The sequence below is a fragment of the Pleurodeles waltl genome, chromosome 9, assembly GCF_031143425.1.
Source record: "Pleurodeles waltl isolate 20211129_DDA chromosome 9, aPleWal1.hap1.20221129, whole genome shotgun sequence".
Lineage (NCBI taxonomy): Eukaryota > Metazoa > Chordata > Amphibia > Caudata > Salamandridae > Pleurodeles > Pleurodeles waltl.
In genome coordinates, this window is record NC_090448.1 from 781,184,690 (window position 1) to 781,198,378 (window position 13,689).

Below are 13,689 nucleotides of genomic sequence, written 5' to 3' on the forward strand. Positions count from 1 at the left end.
TTTGGAGATGAAAGTGGTAAAATGGGTTTGGGATGAGTCAGAGTGGGGATGGAGGATAGATTGATAGAGACATGACATATGGTGATGGGTAGACAGTAAAACTTACAAGAGAGTAAATTTATGTTAGGTTTATTTAATTATAATTTTATTTATAAATACTTTTTTAATCATTATTTTATTTTTCTTTAATTTATATATTCATTATTATTATTATTATTTTTTTAAACTTTAATTTACTTATTTAAAATTTGAGTTTTATTTATAGATTTTATTGGATTTATTTTTATGTATACACACACACATATATATATATATATATATACACACACACGCACATTCACATACATATACATATTTAATTGTGAGTAAATATACATTTGTTAAACAGGTTTAAAGAGTATGTGTGTAATTTACTGTTATGACATTGTAGCAATACATATTTCGTAAAGAACTATACATATCTAGAACATACACATTCAGATTAAAAATATTTATCATCAGCAACACAGGCATACGCAGTCCATTGCTGTTTGAATATGGTGGTTATGAAGGAGCTTCCTCTTGAGTAGTCTTCTGAAGACAAGATAGTTATCTGTGGATCTTCTATTTGGGGGTAATGAATTCCATAGTTTGGCTGCTTGAACAGAGAAGGATGTACCATCTACAGTCTTTTTCTTGTATGGTGGTGTTCTAAGGTGGGTGCCAATCTTGAGTGGAGGTTTCTCTCAAGGCAGGGGAGATGTAGGCTTTTGGCTTTACAGGTGTTAGTAGCATGGCAGCGGAGTTTTGAATACGTTGTAATTTTTTCATAATAGATAGAAATGATCCATGGTAGAGGCCTTTGGCATAATCCAGTTTGGATAGTACAAGAGAGATAGTAGCCTGCACCTTGTGTGGAAATCCGAGGTGGGGAAAGATGAGTCGCAGAGTCTTCAAGGTGATGAAGCTTGTTCGTGCTAATTTGTCCACTTGGGCATTCATAGTTAACTTGGAGTCCATGGTAATTCTGAGGTTTTTAACTTCCATGGATAATTGAGGAGGTGGTCCGAGATCGTCAGGCCAGGCGCACAATGGGTCATAATTTTTCCAGTCACCACATATGAGTATTTGTTGTGGAGGCATTTAGTTTGAGATCGCTCTAAGTCATTCACTGATCAACAACTCTGAGACAACTGAAGATTTGTGAGTTTTCAGTGTCTTTGAGGCATTCCATTCGAGTAGTATTTGTGTGTCATCTGCATAGTTGTAGCATGCAAGTTGAAAATCATTAATCAGTTCTGGTAATGATATCATGTAGATGTTGAAAAGCAAAGGTGAGATGATTGATCCTTGGGGGACCCCAGCTTTTGTGAGATAGGGTTTGGATGAGAAGGGGGAGAATAGATAACATTAGTTCTGTTTTGAAGGTAGGATGTAATCCATTCGAGAGCAGTCCCTTCTATGCCGGCTTCGTGGAGTTTCTGAATTAGGGTGTCATGGTCAACCGTATCAAAGGCAGCTGAGAGGTTCAAGAGAAGTAGTGCAGCAACTCCATAGCAGTCGACTATGTTTTTAAGAGCATCCCAGATTGCAATGAGTGCCGATTCAGTGCCTCTTAATGGGCAAAATCCAGTTTGGTAGTCTGAAAGTATGGAATTCTCTTCAATGAATTTTGACATCTGGGCGAATGCTGCTCTTTCTATCAAACTAGGTGTATACAAGTCTTTCACTTTTATGTTAGAGGATATTCTGAAAATAAGGACACATGCCTTTGAAAAACCTTCAACCCTTTCAGCCATGTTTCTGAACTAAATGTGTCATGTAAGGCATCACAAACTTTGAGTCTTGGGAGAGAGGATTAATGCATTTTAATATGGCCATGAAGTCATGCATTTGCTTTTTCTTTATCTACAAAATGTTTTATTAGTGTACAAAAATACAGATCACATATACAGTGATATATGTCCATATTCGGGACGAGATGCTGCAGACAAAATGAATAAAGCACATGAAATTACATAGGTAGAAAGGTCAAAGTTAAGTATGCTAAAGCATCATAGAGGGTTGCTAAAAACTTAACATGCCAATCAATGAATCTGTTCTGTTGTATTCTTGGAGGTAGACAAATCAAAATACAAAGTTCAATTAAAATAATTAAAAGGTAAGCGTAATATAAAAGTTATAAAATGAGCAATGTGTGCTGACTGCACTTTGTGTCTTCTACTTCCCAATAGGTATAATGAACCATGGGCATACAAACACATGTATACAAAAATAGAGGTTAAAATGAATATGGCATCACAAAATGCTCATATACAGACAGGATACTGTTTAATAAATACTTTCGTTATTTTGCTCTTGCACACAGAATTAAAAAAAAAAGACAGATATGAAACCACACCAGGGAACTGTTAGAAGACTTGCCTACCATCACACCTATTGCTACCTGAAACCTGAGCACAATCTTCCACTAATAAACCTAATCAAAACATACCTGAATATGTTCGTATCTCCAACAACACACAACACAAATTATGACTCTTAGATATGAGCCTAAAATGATTAATGTCCCAGTGAGCAACCTGCACCTCAATCACTCAGATTGTAGATAGAAGCCACAACAACAACAAGACCCAAAATACATAGGCATAAGCTTTCTATGCTTTTCAAAGTAAAATCCGACTTATGGGAACCACATTTCTCAGCCTCCATGCAAGCCTGGGTCTTCACACACCTAGATGCCAGCACTGTCCATCTCCGTCACCTTCCCCTACCACTGCATCCCTGTCACCAACCTGGCAGCCATAAAGAGCAGTGACTGCCTGATCAACAGGCAATGAAGAGAGACTAAATATAATACATCTCACTGAACATGATTAACTTACACTGGCTGTTCTTTAACAGCTAAACACCTAGATTCAGAAGAACTGATGCAAGCTGTAAAACATATCTTTTGTGGTCAATATAACACCAGCAACCAAGCTTCAAAGGTGTGAGCAAGTAAAAAAACCTACAATCAAGCCATCTCAATGTATGCGCCTTAACTATTGAATAACAACTCGTTACTTTAAGTCAACCACATCTGTGGTCAATTCACAAAAGAGCTCAAAAGGTCCACATTGTGCTCTCTATCAAGGACTATTAACCTTAAGCACTAGGATCATTCTATACAATAGAACCCTTCTAGGACATCCAAGCTTGTACACTTTTTCGGAATTTTTCCTCTACTCTGCACTTGTACATCATTATGGTGGCCTTTGCTCTAATAACTGGTGGATATCACCTACGATCTCAGGATTCTGGCATGGGACATCATTAATATATAGAAGCAACACATTCTACATTGATTGGACTGCAAATGCAACCGTAGTTCACAGAAAGTCCGATCAGTAAATTCAGTGTGTCTTCTAAGGCAACTATTTAAGCACATTGCCTTTGTATCTCTACAGTGGATGAGTGTCTGATACATTAGTCAATGTGTACCAATAAAATATAAATGGCATTCCCGAATATTCACTGTACCATTCAATGTTATGTTATAGGCTTTATTTCTACTGAACACAACTACATTCTTGAGACAGGGTTAACTACAACAAATTAAAAGAATCATGATGTGGGAAAAGAGGGAGGACAAGGGGAATTAAAACCAATGATACAAGTAAAACAGCATGGAACCAAACAACCAGAAGACACAAGAGGTTGAAAAACGCAGTTATTAAAAAGCTAGTGTTTGAAATGTACATTTTCATTGGGGTCACTCTGAATTTTTTGCTTCTTTTGCTGGCTATCGAACTCTATGCGCTTTACCCCTACTAACCAGCGGTAACGTGCTTTTATTCCTTATTCCAATACTATGACACTGACATACCCCCAGTTGGCATATTTAACTTGCCTATAAGTCCCTAGTATATGGTACCTACTGGGTACCAAAGGCCTTGTAGGTTAAATGTGGATACAGCACACATTGAGCCATCCACTGCAGTGACAATGCAAATATGGCTACAAGGCTGCCACTTGTAGCCGGGCTGTGCAGGCTTAAAATGTAAATTCTACCTGTCAAAATAAGCCTTTTCACAGGCCCAAACCTTCCTTTTGAATATTATCATCACCCCTAAATAGGTGTTACTGCTTATGGTATTCAAGAACAGGACATGTAAAAGTTGAATATTAAACAAGTTCTTAAAGTGAAAAGGCCCAAAAGGTAATGTTCACTGCAGCAGGGTTAGTTGTTCCATAGGAGAGCACTGGGATACATTATTAAGTTTGAGAAATGTTACCTCTTCCTAGGAAACAGCTAGTGACATATTTCAAAGACTCTTTAATAGTTAAACAAAATCCAATTTAATTGTAAAGTCAATTATTGCCTATTACAGAAAAGGCACTTTAGGAAAGTAACATTTTTCTGTCTAAAGGTTCAAAAGCCTTTCAGTGCCGGTCACCTGGAAGCTGATGGCTCCCCTTGTGGTAAGTTGAGAACTGCTCCCAGAAGTAAACAATAGGCTGACCTAAATAGTCAAAGATGACCCATCTGAACCTGATAGAATATGCAGGGGAGGCTGGGAGGAGCCTCTTTGATATTAAAATGTCAAGTGCTGCTTGAATGTCAAATCCTGCTTGACAGGTCTGCTACGGTTTTTCATATAACACATGAGCTGCTCTTCAAAAAGGCCTCTCCTGCTGAAGCAAATGTTAGCTGACACTTGGACAAGGCCCTTCTTATGTCCTGCCAGCCAGTCAGGCTTCAGTCAAAGAAGAACTCTTTGACATTACAGTTTCACTGCCTGTTTCACAAGTCTTCTGGACATACATATAACATTTGGGGCGCACGTCAAATGAGCGACAGAGTGCCAAAAAACTTTGTGTGTATCCACTGTCTGTTTCTAAAAGCTTTGCTTTTAATTTACAAGAATTCTGGATCTGAGTTTGCTGTGAGTATAGGGTTTACCTAAACCTCTATTTTAGTAATAGATATGGGAGGACACCAGGCTTACCATAGTACACTCCCCACACACATTCTAAGCCCTCAGAGCTCAAATTTAGTAAGGCCAAACACTTCAGCAATCTTGAAAATGCCCAAAGTGAGTAGGTTTAGCCCCAGGAGCCTTTAACCCATTGGCTATGGCATCCCCAGGGGTCATTCCCATCCAGTAGCCTATGCCTGGCAAAAATGTGTCACCTCGAGACACCCACTTCACAACACTGCTAGATATGGGGAAGTTCTGAAGAGAAGGGAACGTGCTATCTGAAATGTGAGAAGAGCCTAGAAGACTGGACTTGATCTCCCTTTTGTATGCATGACAAAGAGGTGTACTCCAAGTGCCATAAAGCTGACATCCTGTTAATGCTACAGGGACACAACAAGCTACAAGAGGCCTTTTTCTGCAACTGCCCAGTGGCAACTGGGCCTGAACTGGACCCTCCTGTTGACCTCTGCCAGCTATGCTGTGAGTTTGTTAGTAGCTCCTCTAAGGTCTGGGGGGGGGGGGGGAGGAGGACGGGGGGAGGGAGGACTTTAAAAGTGCACTTCTGGAGAGGATTGGTACTTTGTTCTTAGGTTCCGTTCTACCGTGACCTTTGGTAATTGATTTTTGTCATTTTGGTGTTATTTTGTTTATTAAATTGTACTCATTTCTAATTTGTTTTGGGATTTTTATGGCTTTACATGTCAGCTTTACTAATGTTGTATTACTGCGTAATACTTTACACATTGCCTCTAAGTTAGGCATTTCTGCTCTACGCCATAGCTAAGAGGGGAGTGAGCTCAAGTTCATTGAGTGTCTTTAGTGGTTCATCCTGACAAGGACTGTGATTTTTACTCGAGGTGGGCACTTACTTCTCTCAACTAATAACCCAATTTCTAACAGCCGGGGTTTCAGGAGGTTCATAAAAGTAGTCAGATTTGGTTGAGTTTGTGTGTTGCAACATAGAAATTAATAGTCTGGAAGTGGCTTTCAGGAAAGCCTGATTTTCACAGGTCACTGTTCTAGCTTTGGGTGCTACACGTAGGACTTATCTTTAAAGACCAAAGGGACTGCCGTGGGTAATACAGAGTAAACAGTGAATCCAAAAAGTTACTAGAGTTCTGATATACTGCTCTATAAACATTTGTCATGACAATACCCTGTGGCCTATGGACTGCCAATGAGGAATAATACTTGTGGCCAAAGAAGGTGTCAGGTAAACTATTCTCATGTCTTGTTGCATCAGAGAGGTGTGCTGCGGCATCTCGAACCAGTTGCAGCTCAGGAGCAGCTAGATATACAAGTTAGCACATCTAGTCTAGATAAAATGACAACCTTTCCAAATGAGACACAAAGATTACTATGTTGGTTGAACTAAGGATTTTCCACTCTTGTTATCTGTTAGTCAAGTACTAAGCCAGAGTTTCAGATTCCTTTAGATGGGACTGATGAGAGGGCCATTACTTCTGACTTGAGGATGTTTTTTCCTGTTGGTGGTGTCAAAGGGAGCAGACATTTTAATTAAATTAAAGAAAAGCAGTGGACATCCACACAAGTGGTAGCCAAGCAGTTTTCTACATCTCTTGAGTTGTGAAAAGGGAGTCATTTACCATGCAGAAGGGACATGCCAAATATAGTCTTGGTGTCATTATTGGACATGATGATTCAGGCAACTAATCGATAGGGGAACATGGAGAGGGGCAGCAAGTACAAAATGAACAATATGAGGGAGGCAATCTTCTCCTGTGGCACACCACCGCTCTAATTCTTGGCTTCACACAAGAAAAAGGATAGGACTACTACTTGAGCTCTTCCTAGAAAGAGCCCTGCTCTGATCAGAGTATTGATCAGAATGTTGTGGTCACTAGTGTCTAAAACTGATGAAATCACTAGTGTCTAAAACTGATGAAATATCTAACATCTGTTCTCTGATACCACCACTGATAAAAAGCTGCCAATCACCGGCTCAGTGTTGCTGCCAGGCAAGAAGGGAAGATGCATTAAAATCTTTTGCCCCTGCAAATTTTTGTAACTGCTTAATGCGATCTCTCCACAAGTTCTAATAGGTATGGGAGGATGGGAATCCGGTGGACGTTATTTAAATCCAGCAGATTTCCTAAGCAGTGGATCACTACAGCAGATTTCCAGGCTTTTGGAAAAGTTCTGTGGACTATCTGGCTGGTAAATAGGAGGGGAAGCTACTTTTTGCAGACTGGGAAAAGTAGCTTCATATGCATGGCTGGCCTGGCGACCTTTGGGAGCAGGATTGGTGACTGACAGGTATAAGGCAGCAATTAGCTTTGGACGGGGAAGTCAATAAATCTATTGTCAGGTAACACAATCTTCTCAGATTCTTGGAGATTATCTCATAGAAGCATGAAATGATGCCACAAAGTTCCTGCGATGGTTGACAGTTGGCTGTCCTGCCTCTGGTGATTATAGTTAAGTTATTATACAGAATAATTCCTTGAAGAGATTTGGGGCATGCCTCATATGCTCAACGCCATAACACATTTTTCAACTCCCTTAATTTGCGCTTGATGATGTTGCACATTTGACCTACTTCATCTTATGCTAGAGAGCATAATTTCTTCACTATATCCTTTCTGCCCTGTGGAACACACGTTTTCCATCTTTAAGCTCATGGAACACCAGCTGATACTTTTTTTGTTCTATGGCCGGGAAAGGATTTCTGTTTTGTGGTGGCAGAATCTCAACTAGGGTGGTAGATGAGGTGAAAGGCTAACTATTAGGAATACCACTTTTTACCTCCTCAGCGAAGGGATGTTTATTGATATAACAAGTAATGTGCTCTTCCTAGGTTATTTAGTGTCTATTGATATATTCAATGTGTCCCCAAAGGTAAACAATTGTCAGTTACATCACTGTGGTTGCCTAAGTTGGTTGACTTTTTATAGCAGACGCCGTACCTAAGTCAAACAGTATGTGGCACATTTAATGGGTCCCTCTATGGTGAATAACTTATCATTAGCATCTCATTTTCTGTGCTTCTGTAATGGGATCGGGAGGCTACTGGTGCATTTACAGTGTCTATCTAAAGTGAATGATTATCTATTGGAACACTGTTTATAACAGCCCCCTAAGATGAACGACTTTCTATTTTCTTAAAAAAGCTGAGTGATTAACATCTTTGAGAGAGCTGCATTTGGTTCCCAATGCAGCCTTGATCACGAATTAGCAAGGGCTTCATTAATGTTCAACAATATACTAAAATCTCATAAACTAGTGTCACTGGAAAGAGAGAAAAGCACTTAACGTTATGGAAAGAAGCCATTTAGATTAGGTCATTGCAGTTGAGGTCCAATGTGAATATAGCCACATCTCAATGTAAAATTAATCAACAAAACTTCAAGTTGGGAAAATATATTCTAATGGTACACACAAAGATCTCTCAATTTGACATCTACATAGTCTGGAGATGAGATGTTTTGGGAGTGAACGCTGAGAAAGGATACGTTGTTTGGGTGGTGGGGCGGGGGTGTTCAGGCAAGTAAACACTGTGATACATCCCATTAATTGAACAGACCATTTCACTGAAAGAATCGAGTTAGAATGGTAATATACAGAATCCTACAACATTAAGCGGAGATGGGCTGTCACAAAGTCAAGCTATTGCGTTGATTTTTATTCACGCCATACTATATCGCACAATCCGCACCGATGCCAACAGGCATGCGCATCTTTGTTTTTAAACACAGAAAGTTCACATGACTTATCTAAGTTATATATTTTTCACTTCTGTTGGCTCTAAACTTAAATAACATAACATTCAAACATCAAAATAGATTATGCACTTAATCAGTCAAAATATATACATGGTTCTAAACATTTAGCAGCCGTCTCTGTTTCAGAAAATGTAAGCTTTCAAATGATCCTGTGCCGCTTCCAACAAGTAGTGTTGACACATGAGTTCTGTTTTCTGAACCAGGGTACCCAAAGATCCATTCCAGATTTTCGGATATCCAGAGAAGATACATTACCATACAACGGTTCATTCTGAAAACATACATTTGCGGATTTGGACTCAGAGTTCCTTTTTGAAACAAAGATGCTAATATATGAAAGAGCTTGACTAACCTGCCAAGGATTTCCAGCAGCTCGGCTACTCCGTTGAAGTGCTCGGTCTCATAGACAAACCTAAATAATGATGGGTGTCATTAGCATTTTCTTCTTCTCTTTCATAAAATTAGTTTGAACATGTGAACACAACGTAAAACACAAGAAAACAGCAAGAATATACTTGCTAAAGGAAAAGGATGTTGAATATTCAAATCATAACATTAACCAAAATTCCACATTACCTGTATAATCATGTGCCAATAGCAGTGACTCGGCAATCTAGGGCTCTCAAAAAGCTAATCCTGAAAGATGAATTCATTGTCATCTCACACAATTTGGAATAACTATAAATTTCATTGTGTTAGACGTGAAATCCTTTGTTTGGGTTCCTCCAAAGCTTTGTCCTGTTTTGCTATCCTCATTTTTTCTGACTTTATGAACTCTGGGCACTTTGCCACTGCTAACCAGTGCTAAAGTATATGTGCTCTCTGCTTAAACATGGTAACATTGGAGTATCCACAATTATCATATTGAATTTACCTATAAGTCCTTAGTAAAATGCACTACCTGTGCCGAGAGCCTGTAAATTAAATGTTACTGATGGGCTTGCAGCACTGATTGTGCCACCCACTTCAGCAGCCCTTCAAACATGTCTCAGTTTTAAACTGCCAAGTCAACTTGGCAACTAAACCTTCTTGCCAGGCCTAAGCCTTATTTCTAATCAATATAAGCCACCCTTAAGGTAGGCGCTAGAAAGCCCAAGGGCAGGGTGCAGTGTATTTACAAAATGGAACATGTACGTTTAAGTTTTACATGTCTTAGTAGTGAAAACCTCTTGAATTTGTTTCTTATTGCAAGACCTATCCCTTTCATAGGATAACATTGGGATTACCTTACTACATTTTATAAGTGCAATTTCTAATTGGGAAGAGATGGGACTCCCATGTTTGGTGTCTCTGAAATCAGAATTTATAATTCCAATTTATGATGAAGTTGGATTTTAAATTGTAAGTTGGCATTTTCTTACTTTAACCGTCTAGTGCCTTCTGCTTGTCTCTGAATACACGTCTGGGTGGGTGATAGTTGGGCTTTTGTGCATTCCCTCCAGACAACACACAAAGGGAGCTTAGGTGTGACTGATGGACTATCCTGGGCAGGAAGGGTGACACCTGAATGGGCCGTGTCCAGATCCAGCACAAAGGGCTTCAACCCCCCTGCAGTGAGTATGGAGCCAGGGCAGAAAGGGCAGGGGCTCTATGCACTGCAAAGGCCTCTCTTTTAAGTCTTCCCAACTTCAAAGGCACCACTGGGTATAAGAACTGGAACTCGGACACCACCAACTCAGTACACATCTGGACCTGCGGATACTCTGCCAGGAAGAAGGACTGCTGCTGAAAGAACTGTCACTCTGCTGGAGTCCTGCTCTGCTGACCTGCTGCACTCCTTGCTTGGTAGTGAGAAGAACTGGTCCTGAATCTCTCCAACCCAGAACCAAAGTGACTCCAAGGACTTGCCTCCTTTCTTCTGAAGTCTCAGGGACATCAAAGACTTCTCTTCATCCTGCAACAGAACCTAGACTTTGCTTGTTGCAAGTCTTGCCATGCCAAGTGGTGCCAATCCAGTCCTGGGGCTTTGCAAGTGGGAATAAAGTGCTGCAATTGCCAGAACCTGTGCATCAATGCTGTTACACCGTTTGGAATCAGTGCACCACCATCGATGCATCGCCTCTGCTGCGAAGATCAAGAACTCTACATCACCACTGATGCATCGCTGCTGCGGCGAGAATCACAAGCACTGCATTTCCGACTGCATTGCCTGCATCGCCTCCATTCCTAACACATCTCTCACTTTATGCGGCTCGGAGCTGAAGCATCGCCTACATCAGCGGGATTGACGCCATCACAAAGCCCCCTTTGCTCCTTGTATCTTGTTCTCGATGCAGACGCAACTCCAAACCAAGGTACTGTTTTCAGCAGCTAAGGCTCATACCTGTGTCCGACAACGCTTCACTGCACTTAGCCTGACTTTTCAGGTTTGACCCAGTCTACTGTGACCAGAGAGCTCCAGTTGGCGCTTTATGCTTCTAAAGACTGCAACTAAGTTTAGTCTTCAAAAATGTATCTCTCAAGTTCTACTAATTGGAATTTTGTTGCTTGGCCTTGTTTTATTGATTAAAATAAGCTCTATTTTTCTAACCAGGTGTGGTATCTTTTGGTGCGGTGTTTTAACTGTTTTACTGTTTGAAGTGTTGCACAAATACTTAACTCATTGCCTCTTAAATTGAGTCTGACTGCTCTAGGCTAAGCTACCAGGAGGTATGCACAGGTTAATTTAGGGTGTGTTTATGACTTGCCTGGACTAGGATTGTGGTTCCTGCTTGGACAGGGTGCATACTTCTGTCAATGAGAAACCCAATTTTTAACACATTTGAGTAGGTCGAACATATTGAATCAGTGTTTCCTACGCTGCTCCTGTAACTATTAAATGCAAGCAGTGACAAAAGATGTATGCCTGGGGTATTTAAGCTGTAGATGTTTTTTACTTTAATATCTATATGTTGCTGTATTGAAATGCTCACATATGATGAAGTGCCAACTATCATCAATAATTAGAGTCTACACGCTCTAAATGTGGCATGTAAAATGAATTATAACGGAGAAAAGTGGCTTACTTGGCATACCTACTAAAGTTTTCTGCTACTTTGGTAAAAAATACATAAAATAATTTTCTGACATTTTTTATACAAATCATGATCTAGAGTCAGAAGACAAACCAATCACTTTAACTTCACATTCTATCTTTCTCATATTTCCGAAAGATCATTCTGCGTTTTGTTTCTTGAAGAACTGAGTTTTTGGAAACTTGCTGCCATCCTTTTTCCAGGACATTCAATAGTCAAAATAACAAAATGTTCCCCTTTATCAGATGGTTTTATTACTACATGAACAATACTCAATAACCGCTTGAATACTGCATGCCATTCTTTATTTGGATGATCAGAATCTTTTGTAAAGTGGTTCATGCAACATTCTCAGATCACTGAGAATTAAGTTATAAAAAAAATCACAATCTGAGAAACGATCATGTAGAAGATAAATCAATTTACATTTGTAGCTTGTCCTTTGAATGTGTCACATATATATGAATGTTTTTCAATACCCAGTGCACTGATTTAACCTGATGCACATTAGTATCATATAATCTATGAGGATTTCACACGAATGGCTGTCTATTCACTTGTTTCACTTTTGTGAAGTGACATAAATAATTATTTTCATTTTTAATGGTCAAAATTAAAGATAAATATCAATTACATTTTCATTTATAAATAATGAATTTCATCGATAAAGGGGGCAAATAAACCTTCTGTAAGATTTCTAACTCTTCCTTGCCAAGTACTCGTGATAACAAGTTGACAATATTACATTCAGTCATGGTTACTTGTTGTTCCCTTTCATTCAGAATTCCTAACTCTCATTATCCTGAGCCTGATGTTCTTTTCTGTCCATGGCCCCTCTACACCTGCCTCATTTTCTGTTTTTTCTCTGAGCCCCTCCTTCTTTGTCTGTTCCAACTTGAAGTAGTCTCATTACTTCTCTTACAACAGATCACTGTGTTAGTGTCATCTGCACGCATCTATTTGTCAGTATTAGAGGAAAACATTTCTGAACTTGAAGTGGTCTCAATAAGTGCATTCTGGCTAAGGTAAGCATTCTCCCAGGCTCGTTGTCCAAACGATTTTATTTGAAGAGTCATTCTTTTCTTGCCTGTGTCTTGTTGTTTTTGATAGCTCCACTAATACTAACTGTAGTTTTTAATATCAATCAATTTATTTCTGATGGATACAACTACCTGTGGATTCCTCACCTCATGAATACTCCCATGGCGCCAGCATTCTACGGAAATCTTCTTACTAGTCTCTGCACGTCGACGAGGACGTCACTGTCTCGCACGCGACGCCGTCTGACGTCATACAGGCAATAAGAGGTCCTCGACGACGTGCGGACGTCAGTTCCCTTTTTTCCGTGCATTCGAAACGGTTATCTTCGAGGGAGCAACTGTTACTCTTGCGGTTACAGTGTATATCTTGCTGCGTACTCTTTCTCTGTGGAAATAATGTCGCAGAGAAAGTCTGGATTTAAGCCTTGTCGTGAGTGTGGAGGCAAGATGTCGGTGACGGATCCTCATTCCGATTGCCTTTGGTGTTTGAGCTCCGACCACGACGTCTCGACTTGTGATTCGTGTCAGCACATGAATCCGAAGGCCATTAAAGAACGCGAGGCGAAGCTGTTTATGGCCAAGTCAAAGGAGAAGCATCACAAGAAAAAGTCTTCTCCAAGACATCGGCGTCATCGAGACTCCCGGCGCCGTAGAGAATCTCGGCGTCATTCAAGGGAGGCTCGATCCAGGTCTCCGGATCGGCGCCGGAGGACATGGGAGGTCAGCCCCACGGTGACGCCGCATCCTTCGACGCCGTTGCTCTCTCCGACGTCTCCAACTTCGCCTGGACAGGCGTCGGTGATTGAGGTATTGGAGCCTCAGGTGTTTTCTCCGGCGCAGACGCCGAGGCCGGCGTCGGGGTCGCCTCCGAGTCAGGCACCCCAGTATCCGGCTTTTCCCACCCCTGGAGCCGATAGTTCCGCATTCTTGAATGCGATGTATGCCATCT

General features: G+C 40.4%; 1 protein-coding gene across 2 annotated transcripts in view; it reads right to left on the bottom strand.

Moving 5' to 3' along the window:
• PPP2R5B (protein phosphatase 2 regulatory subunit B'beta) overlaps positions 1-13,689 on the bottom strand; it is a 387,315-nt gene that overhangs the window by 36,406 nt on the left and 337,220 nt on the right. For both annotated transcript variants that reach the window (XM_069207984.1, XM_069207985.1), the window contains one exon: positions 9,039-9,098. In XM_069207984.1, coding sequence (XP_069064085.1) covers positions 9,039-9,098 — 60 coding nt within the window. The remainder of the gene's footprint in view (positions 1-9,038; positions 9,099-13,689) is intronic.